Genomic DNA, 14,610 nt, shown 5'->3' on the forward strand with positions numbered 1-14,610 from the left:
TCTCTCTCAGAAATAAATAAAACATTAAAAATTTTTTAAAAAAACAACAAATTCCTTTAATTTTTTCTCATCTTGAGAAATCAGTGTTCCCTGGAAAGACACTTTGAGAAATACTGCTCAAGGGTAATAATGATCCAAAGTCAATTTCTTTAGGCAAAAGATTGTTTTATTTTTATTTATTATTAGTTTTTTAAGTAGGCCCTATCCCCAATGTGGGGCTTGAAATTATAACTCTGAGATCCTCAGTCACATCGTCTACTCACTGGGCCAGCTAGGTGCCCCAAGAGAGTGATTTATTAGCCTCAAATCCACCTAACTGCATTATCATCCAACCTACCTAAACTTCTTCATACTGTCTAAAATATTATCAAGATATTGTTGAATGCAGCAATGATATCTTATAGTTTAACTTATCACAAAGTGAAATAGGATCAGGTAAAGAGACTTTAGTATTAGGATTAGTAAGCCATGGATGCTCGGTCTACTGTGAAAATTATGTTCAGTAAGAAGCTATAAAGATGAGATATAGATTCTGAAGTTTCCCACAAAACTGGCTACTTCTAAAAGTTTTGGTGATTAAAAACTAATCTTTAGTTACCTGAAGAATTCAGTTATATGGGACATCTCTTTTTCTAGTGATATTTAGTGAAATATTTCTGTGTATTAAGAATGAATTATAGAGGCACCTGGCTGGCTCTGCTGGAGGAATACACAACTCTTGATTTCGGGGTTGTGAGTTCAAGCCACCAGTTGGATGCAGAGTTTCCTTAAAAAAAAATTAGTTATAAAAAATTATCACTAAATTCTGTATACTATATAGAGCATATTATAATAAAAACAGTTTGAAATTTCTAAGGTTTTCATATATTGTCAAAAAAAATTTTAGAATTCATCGGAAATCCATTTGAAAGATTATATTTAACAAGATAGATGGTCTTTATAGAAAACAGACGTGTGTAAGTATACCAAAGTTCTTCGTTCAGTGAATTAATTTCAGAACTGGAGGCAGAAGGACAACAGGGTTTACTTTTTAAAAAAGTTACACATACATCTTAAAACAGCACATCTAAAACTGACTGAGACAGTACTTCATATAACGCAGTCCCAGTACCACTAGCCCTTTGCATCGCTTAAGCAGACCTTAAGATATTGTTGAGATAACTGGCTTCCATTAGCAAACATGTGATTGGCAGGATGATAAAGTCTTTTCACTCACAGGTCAGCTATTTCCTTTTCTTTAAAAGAGGGCAATTCTGATGATCCATCTTTTAGCTACAGTCTCTCATTGAGTCCCAATTCTTTTGCCTTCAGCTTTGATATGGTTCTAACTTTCCTCTTGTATCGGCTCATACTTGTCATCAGCTCTTCTGTTCAGAACAGCAAATATCAGGAGTTTGACCTCAGGGCAAAGTCCGGGTGGGCAGGTAAAATCTGACCACTGGACCTACTTCCTAATCTTTCATACCCAGCAATTCATGAAGCAGTATCAAATTCAAACTAAAAAACAGAAGCATGACCCCTTATAAGTACTATGAAAAGGGCTCTTTTGCCTTTCTAAGTATACTTGAAAAGAACTGTCAGCCACCCTATTAAGACAGAAATGGATCACAGACTAGAAAAAAAGAAGGAAAAGTGCAGAAACCCAACTGAAATGTAAATAAAAGTGTTAGCACCCTCTTTATGTTTGGTAATATAGTACTTCATATAAAAGGCATTAAAATAATATTCTATGAAATGTCTTTATGAAATCAGGAACATTAAAACATTATTGAAACTTTAAAACATCTTTATTTAAATAACACTGACATCTGATACAAAAACTTCTATCACCTCATATGAAACTTCAAAGACTAATTTTATCTTCAGTCAATTCAGTCAAAACTTGGCATTTTACCACTTAACTGTTTATAAATTAATGTGAAAAACAAATGCATGTGAAAAATAATTATCTTTGTCAAGTTATTAAATCCAAGCTTCTAACATCATAAAATTCAAGTTATGTCTCAGTGGTCCAGCAGCTAAAGAAAAAAACTATATAGCATCTTCTTGTTTCAGAATACAAAATTACAAAAATAAAGTATGATTAATTTTTAACATAAATAACCTGTAAAAACTATTTTAACCTCCTTTTTAAAACTAGAAGCTCATTAAAATTTATCCACTAGTAACTTCCACTGCATACTAAATACCATACTTTTTAAAAGTTTATTTATTTATTTGGGGGGGGGAAGGGACAGGAAGGGAGAGAATCCCAAGCAGGCTCAGTGCTACCAGCGAAGAGCCAGAAGCAAGGCTCGATCCAACAAGCCAGGGGATCATGACCTGAGCTGAAATTAAGAGTCGGACACTTAACTGACTAAGCCACCCAGGTGCCTCTAAATATCATACTTTAAAACTGTGGTTTTTTAGTTGTTTTTTAAAAATATTTATTTATTTTGAGAGAGAGAGAGAGACAGAGAGACAGAGAGAGGAGGGGCAGAGAGAAGGGGGTGAGAGAGGATCCCAAGCAGGTTTCGCACGGTCAGCGCAGAGCACAGATCTCAGATCTCATATCTCATGAATTGTGAGATCATGACCTGAGCAGAAATCAAGAGTCGGACACTTAACTGACTAAGCCATCTAGGCACCCCAAAACCATGTTTTATATTAGTTATTTCTATATAAATCTTTAACAGCTTTACATGTGTCATAATAGATTTCAGAATTCTAAATGTTTCTGACAGTTTTTTTTTTATTCACTTAAAAGTTTCCTAAAAAATTACACTGGTGGGGGAGCCTGGGTGGCTTAGTCGGTTAAGCATCCGACTTTCGCTTAGGTCATGATCTCGTGGTTCGTGGGTTCGAGCCCCGCGTCGGGCTCTGTGCTGACTGCCAGCTCAGAGCATGGAGCCTGTTTCAGTCAGTGACTCCCTCTCTCTCTGACCCTCCCCTGCTCACGCTGTCTCTCTCTCTCCTAGAAATAAATAAAAACATTAAAAAAAAAAATTACACTGGTGAGGAAGAGTCAACCAGGACTTAATGCCTGTAAGTACTACATGAAAAGTAATTCAACCAAAAAGACTTGAGATGTTTATTAATATTGTAAGTATGCCCTACTAACAATTCCCTAGTGAGGAAATGCTTTACATATGGTTGTAAACAGGCCTTTTTGGTGTCAAATGATGGCTGTTTTTAATCTGCATTGAGCCAACCACCTATTTGAACAAATCAAAGAACAGAATTTTTACCTACAATTTCAAAAATTATGTGGTCCTATTCACAACTCTACAATGAGATTACCAACTTATTAACACCATACAAATTCATACAAAACTGAGAAAATATCACATAATAAATTTCAAAATTTCTGAGAATGGATTATTTGTATATAATGGGAGATATCCTCAAATTACCTACTCGTTAGCTTGGAGAACATATTCATGTCCTTGTAACAGGGAAACTTACCCCAGTACATGGCTGTAACCTAACTGAGAAATGAACGTACAGCCAAGCCTATTTCCAGCTTGCTAAAGGACTCTGTTTTTTGTATTAGATCATCTCATTCAGGGCAGTAAGATTGCAACAGAGAGAAATCCTAAAGGAAATAGATCTACCTTCAACAGAAAGAATACCTTCTTAGTAAACTAGAATAAAAGTTCAGAGTCCACCTTCATTTTCTACTATCTTCTACAACTTAGTAAGACTAATCATTTACAGATCTATACAGATCCATAACATTGTTCCTGGTTTGGCATAATACATGAGCATTGACTGCAGACAAATAAATATTAACATATATGTTCAGTGCTTTACAGATAAAATTGGGAAACGGAATAATTTTTCAGTTTCCTTCAAAACCTAACTTGAAGATATACCATTTATATCCACACGACTCACTGTCCTGTAAGTATTCCTTACAGGAATGTGGGTGTTTTATTTCTCTAAAAGAGTTTTAAGCGCCACAAGAACGAAACTCTCTATTACTTCTGTGTCTATTTCAACCATATCACCCCTCTCCAAATAATCAGTACGTAGTAAAATACATGTTTATAGAACACTGGTTTGGAATTAAAGCAAACACATCTCTATTCTTAAACATTTACTAAAATCACAATTCCTTTTTTTAAAAAAAATTTTTAATGTTTTATTTATTTCTGAGAGAGAGAAACAGCATGAGCAGGGGGAAGATCAGAGAGGGAGATACACAATCTGAAGCAGGCTCCAGGCTCTGAGCTAACTGTCAGCACAGAGACCGATGCGGGGCTCAAACCCATGAACTGTGAGATCACGACCTGAGCCGAAGATGGATGCTTAACCAACTGAGCCACCCAGGTGCCCTGTGAAATCACAATTCCCTAATTGCTCAAATTGGTCCTTCTCCAAACATCACTATTAGTAGAGTTTATTTTATATCAGCAATGGGTCCCCATCTTCAGTCATCTCTATCCCCAAAGGGGCTAGGACCATTAATAAACTAATAATTACAGTGTCTTTCTTTTTAAGGTTTTATTTTTAAGTAATCTCTATGCCCAGTGTGAAGCTTGAACTCACAACCCCAAGATCAAGAATCACATGCTCTACCAACTAAGCCAGAAAGACACCCCCACAGTGGCTTTGTTTTAATTCCATCTCCATTTGGTTCTTCTTGTCAAGGGCAGCAGTCACTCCTGTTGTCATTTTTGCATTCCTGAACCCTCTACCTTGGATCCACCTCTCCTCCATACTCCTGTGCCTCTCAGCTCTATTAAACTCCTTAAGCCTAGGATTAAGAAAGAAAAAGGAGGAAAGGGAAGAGAGAAAGAAAGAAATAATAAGACAAAATATGGGAGAGGTGGAAAAAGGGTAATAGGAACTAAATAAAATGACAAGAGTAGAAATGCAAAGAGTAGTAAAATGATTAGAAGAGATTAAAAAATTATTATATTGGGGCACCTGAGTGGCTCGGTGTTTAAGTATTTGACTCTTGATTTCGACTCAGGTCACGATCTCAGTTTGGGAGTTTGAGCCCACACTAGGCTCCGTGTTGATGGTGCAAGAGCCTGCTTGGGATTCTCTCTCTACCTCTCTCTCTACTTGTGCATGCATGCATGCTCTCTCTCTCTCTCTCAAAATAAACATTTAAAAAAAAAGCATTCTTTATCACTGGCAAAATCTTAAGCAAGGGGCTCCTTTCTATGTTGTAGTAATTTATATTTGACTTGGGCCCTGACACTAATTATATCACCAATTTTCATACAGAACCATGAGATCATTAAGAAATAACCCAAACTTGAGGGGCGCCTGGGTGGCTCAGTCAGTTGAGCATCCGACTCTTGACAGTAGCTCAGGTTGTGATCTCAAGATCATGCTGAGTCTGGAACCTGCTTGGGATTCTCTTTCTCCCCTTCCCTCTAGACCTCCCGTGCTCACATGCACGAACTTTCTCTCTCTCAAAATAAACATTAAAAAAAAAAAAGAACTCAAATTTCAAGTGTCATTACACCAAAGTATAACGTTACTCAGTTGTGCTTAGAAGGTAATGACTAAGTTAGATATTCACCAATGAGAATACTCCATGAGGCTAAGATACCAAATAGAGATACAAGTTCAGAGAGAAGGGCCAAACACATAGTTATCAAAGAAGAATTTTTCAAAGAAAGGTTGTTTCAAGGCAAAAGAGCAAGCATTCCTGTAGCATTAGGAAAAAAAAGGCAACAGTTGATGGCAATAAATGAGAACTACATTATTACATCTTACTTGTCTGAGGTCAATGAATGCTAGCTGCAGGGTATCCCCCTGGAATCCTGGCACAGGCTCAGAGCTGGCAAACACTATTTAAAAAAAATAAAAATAAAAACAAGATTGTGAAATATATAAGGATTTAAACACTAAATTAATTTCTACTCATTACAAATATATTATAATATTTATACATAACCATTTCAAATGAAGACTACTTATGGCCTTCAATTTCCACTACTAAGAATGCTCTCCACACCCATTACCACAAGTATTTTAATAATTTTAAACTTCTAATCTACCATTTAATCACTGTAATCCTTAATTACAATAAATTTAGAATGGTTATCCCACGAAAAGTTCAAGAGTAGTAATATACTTCAATCAAGAAAAGTTTTCTGACTCTATTTAGCCTTAGGTGAATGATTATAGAAGCATTTTGAAACTATACCAATTCCATGGCTGTCAACATATTTCAAAAATTCTCCTTTGTTGCAGAACATGCTTATAAAATTCCTACCTCTAGCTAAAAGCAATAATGGGCAAATACATAAAAAGTCAGCTTTAGGTGTAGACAACAGGTAAAGTGTTCTAAGTTGCAAAATGACAATGATGCAGGAATGTCTGTTCGTGTCTAATATTTTTTTTCATAAAAGGCATTTCATCTCTTTAAAAACTAAAAAATACTCTAAGACAAAACTGAAAATAATTCAAAAAATTTTTTTCAACAATTTTTTGTACTTGAAAAATTTTAATACTAGTAACATAGCTTGTTTAGTTAAGTTGAAGACAATTCCAATGCTAGTTATTTTGAAGACAAAAGATTTTTAACTCACAAAAAAGACCTTATCATTTTACATGAAATCTTCTCTGATAAAAGAATGCCAGCAAGCATTCTCTTTCCTCATTAATATCCGAGTTTTCCTAGAAAACATTACAGATTTTCCATTTATGAATTTATCTAAGCCTTAGAAGCCATTTAAATTTTCAGCCTATATATATAGTTCTTGGAAAAACAAAAATAATTCTTAAGCTCAGTGCGTTATATGTGAAATATAATTTAGGAAGGCTCAGAATCATGTATTTGAATTTAAATACATGAAAGCTTAGCATAGCTTAATTTATCTGGCACTTTTAGCGAATGAAAATGTTAAAATAAACTGTTGTTGTTGCTCTTATTTTAAGATAATGTTAATTTTGCTTTAAGCATCAAAACTTTTTAATCTTAAGCATTTTTTGATGGAATTTTAAACTGTAACATAATGCTTCGTTTTTAAACTTTTTTTTTTAGCATCCTAAATATTATTCAAACGTTTCTTAATTCCCTGGATTACTGTTAAGAACATTTTTTATTCTATACAATACAATAAATTCCCAGGGCTACCGCAGTATTATGGTCCTTATTTAGTTAGTTAAATAGCTCTGAATGCTGTGTTGTTTAAGTTCTTGTATCTAGTGTTTATAATTTTTCTGCCTTCCCTCTTGCAGTTTTAACATCAATTCTTACTCCCTGCTCTCTCATCCATCTTATTAATATGCTACCCTTAATACTCTTAAACTGGCCGGTCAGCTAATCCACTACTAGAATTGTGTCTAAGGTAAGAGCAAATACAGCCTGGGCAAGGGCCTCTCCCACAGGTAAGGTGAATGGGTTTTATATATGCCTTTGAGTATATGTACTTTTCTAGTAGGAGTAACCTTTTTGTTACTCAGAGGTGTGTCATTTTGTCCCTTTAGTTCTTGGTTTTCTGCTATGTACTTACTACATATGTAGTTAGTTATGGTCAGTAGATAGGTGACTATACTCACTTTTCTCAGGCCCCCTTTTCCAGAAAACTAAGATTTATTGAGCCAATCCAGCCAGAGTTTTCAATATTTAGTGTAATTCATTCACATCATTGCCTTTTCATACAGAGAAGAGTAGCCTTCTTTCATACTGTGGCAGCCCCATCACCCACAACCATGTCCCAAATTGAACTGTCTTTCTCTAGTACCATCATGTCTTAATTGAGAAATAATAAGCAAAATTATAACAACCTACTAAAAGTATAAGTATTTTTAAATGTTTACTTATTTTGAGAGAGAGTGTGTGTGTGTGAGTCAGGGGAGAGGCACAGAGGGAGACAATTCTAAGCAGGCTCTGCGCAGACAATGCAGGGCTTGATCTCACAAACTGAGAGGTCATCACCTGAGCCAAAATCAAGGGTCAGACACTTAACTGAGGGAGCCACCCATGCGCTCCAAAAGTATCTTTTAATTTAAAAGGTAAAAAGTAGTTTTCTTAACTAGCACATTAACTAGCCAGCACATTGTTGGCTTTTTTGGCCACAATCTCAGGCTACTGTTTCCAAGTACCAGTTAACTATGAATCCCTAGTGCTTTTCCACCAAGGCTGTAAATGTTAGCTTAGCTTCTACCATCTCCACGTATACATACCCATACACAGAAAACAAATACTTCCTCTAACACAAGAAGACTTACTTTATATACCAGGCATAAAAATAAGCTCAATTTCAATTATTATCTAATTCTCTCAGATTTATCTCCCAGATATCTTAATCTCCCAGAATTTTTCTGCACTGGAAATAATCTGTCATTTTCTTCTCCTTCAGTTCCTATTTAAGGTACTATAGTTTAAGCCCCCTTGCTTGGCATCAAACCAAAGAGCTTAGTGTCAAAATTATAATAGTACCATACATTTATGTAGCACTTCACAGTTTACAAAGCACTTTCTCACACAACACCTACATTGATCATCACAATAACTTATTTTAGTAAATAGGACAGGCAGATGGATCATAAAATCTTGCTGCTAGAGGAGAACTCCCTTTGAAATACCTTCACTGTCTCCTGAAGGCTTTTTAAAGCCACTTGGTCTTTCATTTTATAGATTAGAAAAATTAAAAATGTCATGACTTGCCCAGAATCTCCTAGCATTCAATCCACTGATCCAGAATCTGATTAAGTATTCAGCCTATCTTTTATCCAATCCTGTCCTCTCTCTCCTATTGGTTAGAACCCAACCAATATGTAAGTGCTTCTTCTCAAATGTTTTCTAGGGAGAGAAGATAATTTAGCAATCTGATAATCATCTGGTACAGAGGACATTTGTAATTATATGCTATTCAATTTGTTCAATGGCTTCATATTTTTTTCTTCTTTAAAACGAAAATTCACTCAGTCCTGTTGTTTCTATCTTGTGAAACATTTTGAGTCTGAATCTGTCTCTACCTTAGTTCAAGCTAACATTTCTTGCTTGGATGTTAACACATACTCCATTCTGATCTCTCTGCTTCTTCTGTGCCACCCCTCCATCCACTACTCCCTGTGTGATTTATGTAAGATATAAATGTGACTGGCCACTTCATAGTTTAGCATTTTTCACTGGTTCCCCATCACCTTCACAATACAGCAAGACAGATAAGGTCCTTTATAATCTGGCCTTTGCCTATCTCTTTAGTCTCATCTCTTACTACTTCCCTAGGAGTACCTTAAGTTCTTTCCATACCAAACTACCTGCATTTTCTTGCATATGCCACAGTCCCTTTCCATAGTTTCTGTAATCCTTCTGCCTGGAACAGCCTTTCTCCCCTTCTTTTCCATCAGATAACTCTTACTTATTCTTCCATTCAATCACCACCTTCACTGAAAAGCTTCCATCATCCTACAGGCTGGGTTAGTCTCTCTAACTACACCACCCATTTTGCTATCTTATAATTGTTTATCTGTCTGGGTCTTCCCACATGTCCACGAACTCCCTAGGGTTGAGAATATACTTCCATTTCTACATCCCTGTCACCTAGCACAATGTCTGACATGTAATGAGTAGTCAATAAAAGTTTCTTAAATGAATGAAGGAAAATTGAACATAGGAACAAATAAATTCTAAAGGGATGCTATCCAGTCCTGGTAACTGACATATTATGTAGCTTGTTTAGCTCATGAATGGCACTGTCCAACAGAACTTTATTCAATAATGGAAATGTTATGTATCTGCACTTAATGGAATTTTTAGTTAATTTAAATTTAATAGCCACATATGGCTAATGGACTATAGAGCTAGAAAATTCTGTGTTTATATACTACACTTATTTCAAAATAATTGAGGATGGCTGAGAATACCCCTAATGTTTTTACTAATTAAAACTAAATTGTGAGTTCTTCCACTAAACAAGAAACTTGTGAGAAGCAGAGATCATTTCTTTTACTTTTATATAATCCATGTCTGGTGTATAGGAAATATTCAGTAAATGTGCTGAATGAATAATAAAAGTAATTCATTTCTCCCCTGACTCCATAAAACGGTCCCCCCCCAAAAAAACTTACAGTGCAGCTCTCCCTGCTCATGGGTCCTGTCCCCATGCTTTAATAAAATCACCTTTTCATATCAAAAATTTTTTTCATTTCTATTGTCTAAAGGTCCCAATAATTTTAGAGATAGATTTCAACCTCTGAAGTTTTAAGTAATTGAATATTAATTTTTGGAATCCTTTTAAGTATTATCTTCAAATTCCTTCTTGGCTCATCCAGATCCTTATTTCGTATATGATTTGTCACATATTTTGGGGTTTCTATGTTTTATTCCCTCTGGTCATCTTTTTATTATTTTTATTTAATAATGCCTACTTTCCTATTATATCTGTATCTGTGGCACTTAGCCATGCCATGAAGGGTATTTTTTTAAAAATACAAATTGGGGGTGCCTGGATGGCTCAGTCAGTTAAGCATCTGACTCTTGATTTCAGCTTAGGTCATGATCTCACAGTTCATGAGTTCAAGCCCTGCACTGGGCTCTGTGCTGACAGCAGGGAGCCTGCTTGGGATTCTCTTTCTGTCCCTTTCTCTATGTCCCTCCTCTGCTTGTGCTATCTCTCTCTTTCTCTCTCTCAAAATGAACTTTAAAAACCTAAAAAAATAAAAATTAAAAAACATGCATTGACCCTGGTCTTCCAATAAAATTTAAAAATAGTTTCCATAAAAAAATTTTCAAGCTTTCTAAAGTTTTTTTTTAACGTTTTTTTTGAGGGGGACAGAGAAAGGCAATAGAGACAGTGAGAATCTCACGCAGGCTTCATGCTCAGCACAGATCGTGATACAGGGCTTGATCCCATAACCATGAGACAATGATTTCGGCTGAAATCAAGAGTCTGAGGCTTAAGTGACTGAGTGAGGCATCCAGGTGCCCCAAAAGATTTTATTTTTAAGTAATATTTTCACCCAATGTGGGGCTTGAACTTACATCCCCAAGACCAAGACTCGCATGCTCCACTGACTGAGCCAGCCAGGCACCCCTAAAGTTTTTTTTAATGTTTATTATTTATTTTTGAGAGGGGGTAGGGGTAGATAGGGGAACAGAGGATCCTAAGTGGGCTCTGTGCTGACATCAGAGAGACCGATGAGAGGCTCAAACTCATGAACCATGAGATAATGACCTGAGCTGAAGTTGGACAGTTAACTCACTGAGCCATCCAGGTACCTCAATCTTTTTTTTTTTTTTTTTAAATAAAGCTAGTATACATCTTTGTGGGTTTTTTTCTCTTTTTAAAAAATGTTTATTTATTTTGAGAGAGGGTATGCACATGCATAAGAGCACAAGAGATGGGAGGAGCAGAGAGAAAGGGAGAGAGAATCCCAAGCAGGCTCTGCCCTGTCAACACAGGAACTTAACACAGGGCGCAATCCCATAAACTGCAAGATTATGACCTGAGCTGAGATCAAGAGTTGGATGCTTAACTGACTGAGCCACGCAGGTGCCCCTGGGGTCTTTTTTTCGCTTAAATGTCCAATTTGACCAGTTATTTTTTAAAAACAAAATAACTTCATGATACAGTCATTTCCTCTTATTTTCTGCTAGAATATGGAACTTAATAAATGATCCGAAGTTTTAAAATACCCTAAAAGAAAGGCTAGAAAGGGAGATGTCTGATCTTACTGAGAAGGTCATTTAAAATATAATATAATATAATAAATATATATAATATATATAATATAAATAAATATATAATATAAAAGTATAATATAAATATATAATATAAATAAATATAATATAAATAATATAATAAAATAATATAACAGAGTAAACCTCTGCTATATCAACTTAACCAGGAAGAGGACAAGTCTGAATTAACTTAGAAGAAGAAACTGAAAGCAAAAGCTAATACATGCTGTGTAAACTGTGATTATAATGACCAAAAAAAATGTCACACAAATTGGCCATCTCTTAAGTTTTAAGAGAATAAAGAATATTTTTAGGCAAAAGCACAAGTTATTTGTATATATAACAAAACAATTTGCCCTCAGGATCTATATACAGATGTGCAGGATTTGGTGCAGGAGTACAGGACTGGTAGGATGTCAGGCTGTAAGTATCTATCCTGGCATGAAAGTATAAAACCTTCCCTGAAATAAGGGAAAGAGGAAATAAGTCCTTAAACAATCTTTTGCTAGGCAGTTATTTTTACTGTGGGGTAGAGAATGTGCATTATTTGAACAACATCTACATAGAACATTTAGAATTGTCAGGGGGTGGGAGGGAAGGGGAAGAAAGAGTCATAGGAGCAAATAGACCAAAGGAATTGACAAATGACTGGAAGAGAGGGTGAGGGGATGAGGCTAGTCTTAAGACTGTCTGTGGATGACAAGGTGGGGCATATAAAATGGAATAATTTTGTAACTAAATAAAATAACTGAAAATGAATACCAAGAGTCTGCATATTGAAGAGATTCCTCATAATTCTGTTTCTTGCTAGAGCTGAAGATTTAAAGTAGCTAGTTAGAACTCAAATTTTGGCTAGGCAAAGAAAGTATTCGAAGTGGACTAGTTATATCATTAGAAGGAATGACTAAGAGCACCATCTAGTGGTTTTTCTGGTCGTGAAGAACTCATGCCTGGGAGTGGAGGTTCTTATTATATTTTTCTTTTTAAAAAATTTTTAATGTTTTATTTATTTCTGAGAGAGAGAGACAGCGTGAGCAAGGGAGGGTCAGAGAGAGAGGAAGACACAGAATCTGAAGCAGACTCCAGGCTCTGAGCTAGCTGTCAGCCCAGAGCCTGATGCAGGGCTCGAATTCACAAACTGTGAGATCATGACCTGAGCCAAAGTTGGACGCTTAACCGACTGAGCCACCCAGGTGGTCCCCCTTATTAGAATTCTTGAGTCTTAGACTTACATTGTTACTTGTGGTTGGCAGCAACAGGATATAAGTCTCTAGGACCAAATGCCCCTCTTTCCTGGAACTAAATATGGGTGAAGTAGTCTTAATCTGATACTTTAAATGCCATTAAAACCAGGACCAGTTCACAGAGGCAAAATAGCATCCAGAAAGAGACACTGGACTGGCATCTGGTTGGCTCAGTCTGTTGAGCAACTATGGCTCAGGTCACAAACTCAGAGTTTGTGAGTTCAAAAGCCCAACATCAGGCTTGCTGCTGTCAGCGCAGAGCTCACTTTGGATCCTTTGTACCCGCCTCTCTCTGCCCCTTCCCTATTCATGTTCTCTCTCAAAGAACAAAAACAACAACAAACAAAACAAACAAAAAACTAAAAACTAAACTAAAAAGAGACACTGGGATGCCCAGGTGACTCAGTCAGTTAAGCATCAAACTCTTGATTTTTGCTCAGGTCATGATCTCAGAGGTTCATGACTTCAAGACCTGCATCAGGCTCTATGCTGATAGCTACTTGGGATTCTCTCTCTTTCTCTAAATAAACTTAAAAAAGAGAGAGAGATTAAAATACTGTTCTATGGATACATCCACATAATTTTCCCTGAATCCTTTTATTTGGAGGTACAGATCTCTTTTCAAGACTAGAATTAGAGGTCCTGAGGCCAATGTCGTGCATGCGTGCACATAGACACACATAACCTATAAAAAGCCTTCATCTATTTTTTTGAGTGGGCTAAGCCTTTATCCAAGGCCTTTACATCTAGAGATTTATCTATTCCTCAATAACTCACTACTGAAACAGAGGCTAGTACTCTTCAGTCTGGAGCTTTTTCATACCTATGGATTTAAGAGGTTAAAACTCTTAGGAATGGATAACCTCATTTGGATATTTATACAGAATGTATGAAAAAGGACATTCCAGATCTATTTTGGGGTAGATCTTTCTGATTGCTTGATGCTCTGGGAATATTCTGTATTTTGTTAGTGATATAAAAAATTTCGGAGGTACCTTTATAAAATCTGAAGAGGACATTTTGATCTTTTCCTCTGTGCATTTGCATTTATAAGGAACCTGTATTGGGGCCCAATACGTAACAGGTGTTTAATGAGTATAAAACAAAAGCACACATAACACTTAGAACATGTGCTTCATGCCAAGCATGGCAAATCCTCTTCCAACGAAAAAGCAATTTATCTTGAAGTTATACAAAGTCGCTCATAGGATCAAAGGTTCCATGCAGCTTTCAGAGACAGCGACACTTGCAATTCCAAATGGATGCCTTCCTGATGTCTCCAGCCAGGTAGTTATAACAGCACTGTGGTTACAGTCAAGTTAATCTCAAGTATCCAATTCATTCATGCGTAGACCCTACCTCATACCCTCAATCTATATAACTTTTTCTCTAAATTAGGTCTACTTCCTATACTTTTTCACAGTACCAAATACTTTCATAAAATTTAGCAACTTATAATCATATTTACCAGGTGCAATTATTTAATGATTGCCTCCCTGGGCTTAAATCCCAAGACAGTAACAATCTTTCCTATTTTGTTGACCACTGTATTGCCTAAATGCCAAACACACAGTAGATAAGGAATTAATTAGTGTATGACTCCAAAGCCCCACATTTCTTTGCCTTAAATTTTTCTGCATCTCAATCTTAAACTAGGATACATCTTGGAAATTATCAATTCAAAATCTTATATTTTACAGGAAAAACTGAGTCCTCTCGATTGTTGGTTTG

At 36.0% G+C, this 14,610-nt stretch overlaps 1 protein-coding gene across 3 annotated transcripts in view; it reads right to left on the reverse strand.

The window, feature by feature from the left end:
• Positions 1 to 14,610, reverse strand: part of EXOC6 (exocyst complex component 6) — a 221,582-nt gene that overhangs the window by 32,397 nt on the left and 174,575 nt on the right. For all 3 annotated transcript variants that reach the window (XM_077779797.1, XM_077779805.1, XM_077779789.1), the window contains exon 20: positions 5,716 to 5,789. In XM_077779797.1, coding sequence (XP_077635923.1) covers positions 5,716 to 5,789 — 74 coding nt within the window. The remainder of the gene's footprint in view (positions 1 to 5,715; positions 5,790 to 14,610) is intronic.

This window comes from Crocuta crocuta, unplaced genomic scaffold, assembly GCF_008692635.1.
Source record: "Crocuta crocuta isolate KB4526 unplaced genomic scaffold, BGI_CrCroc_1.0 scaffold170, whole genome shotgun sequence".
Lineage (NCBI taxonomy): Eukaryota > Metazoa > Chordata > Mammalia > Carnivora > Hyaenidae > Crocuta > Crocuta crocuta.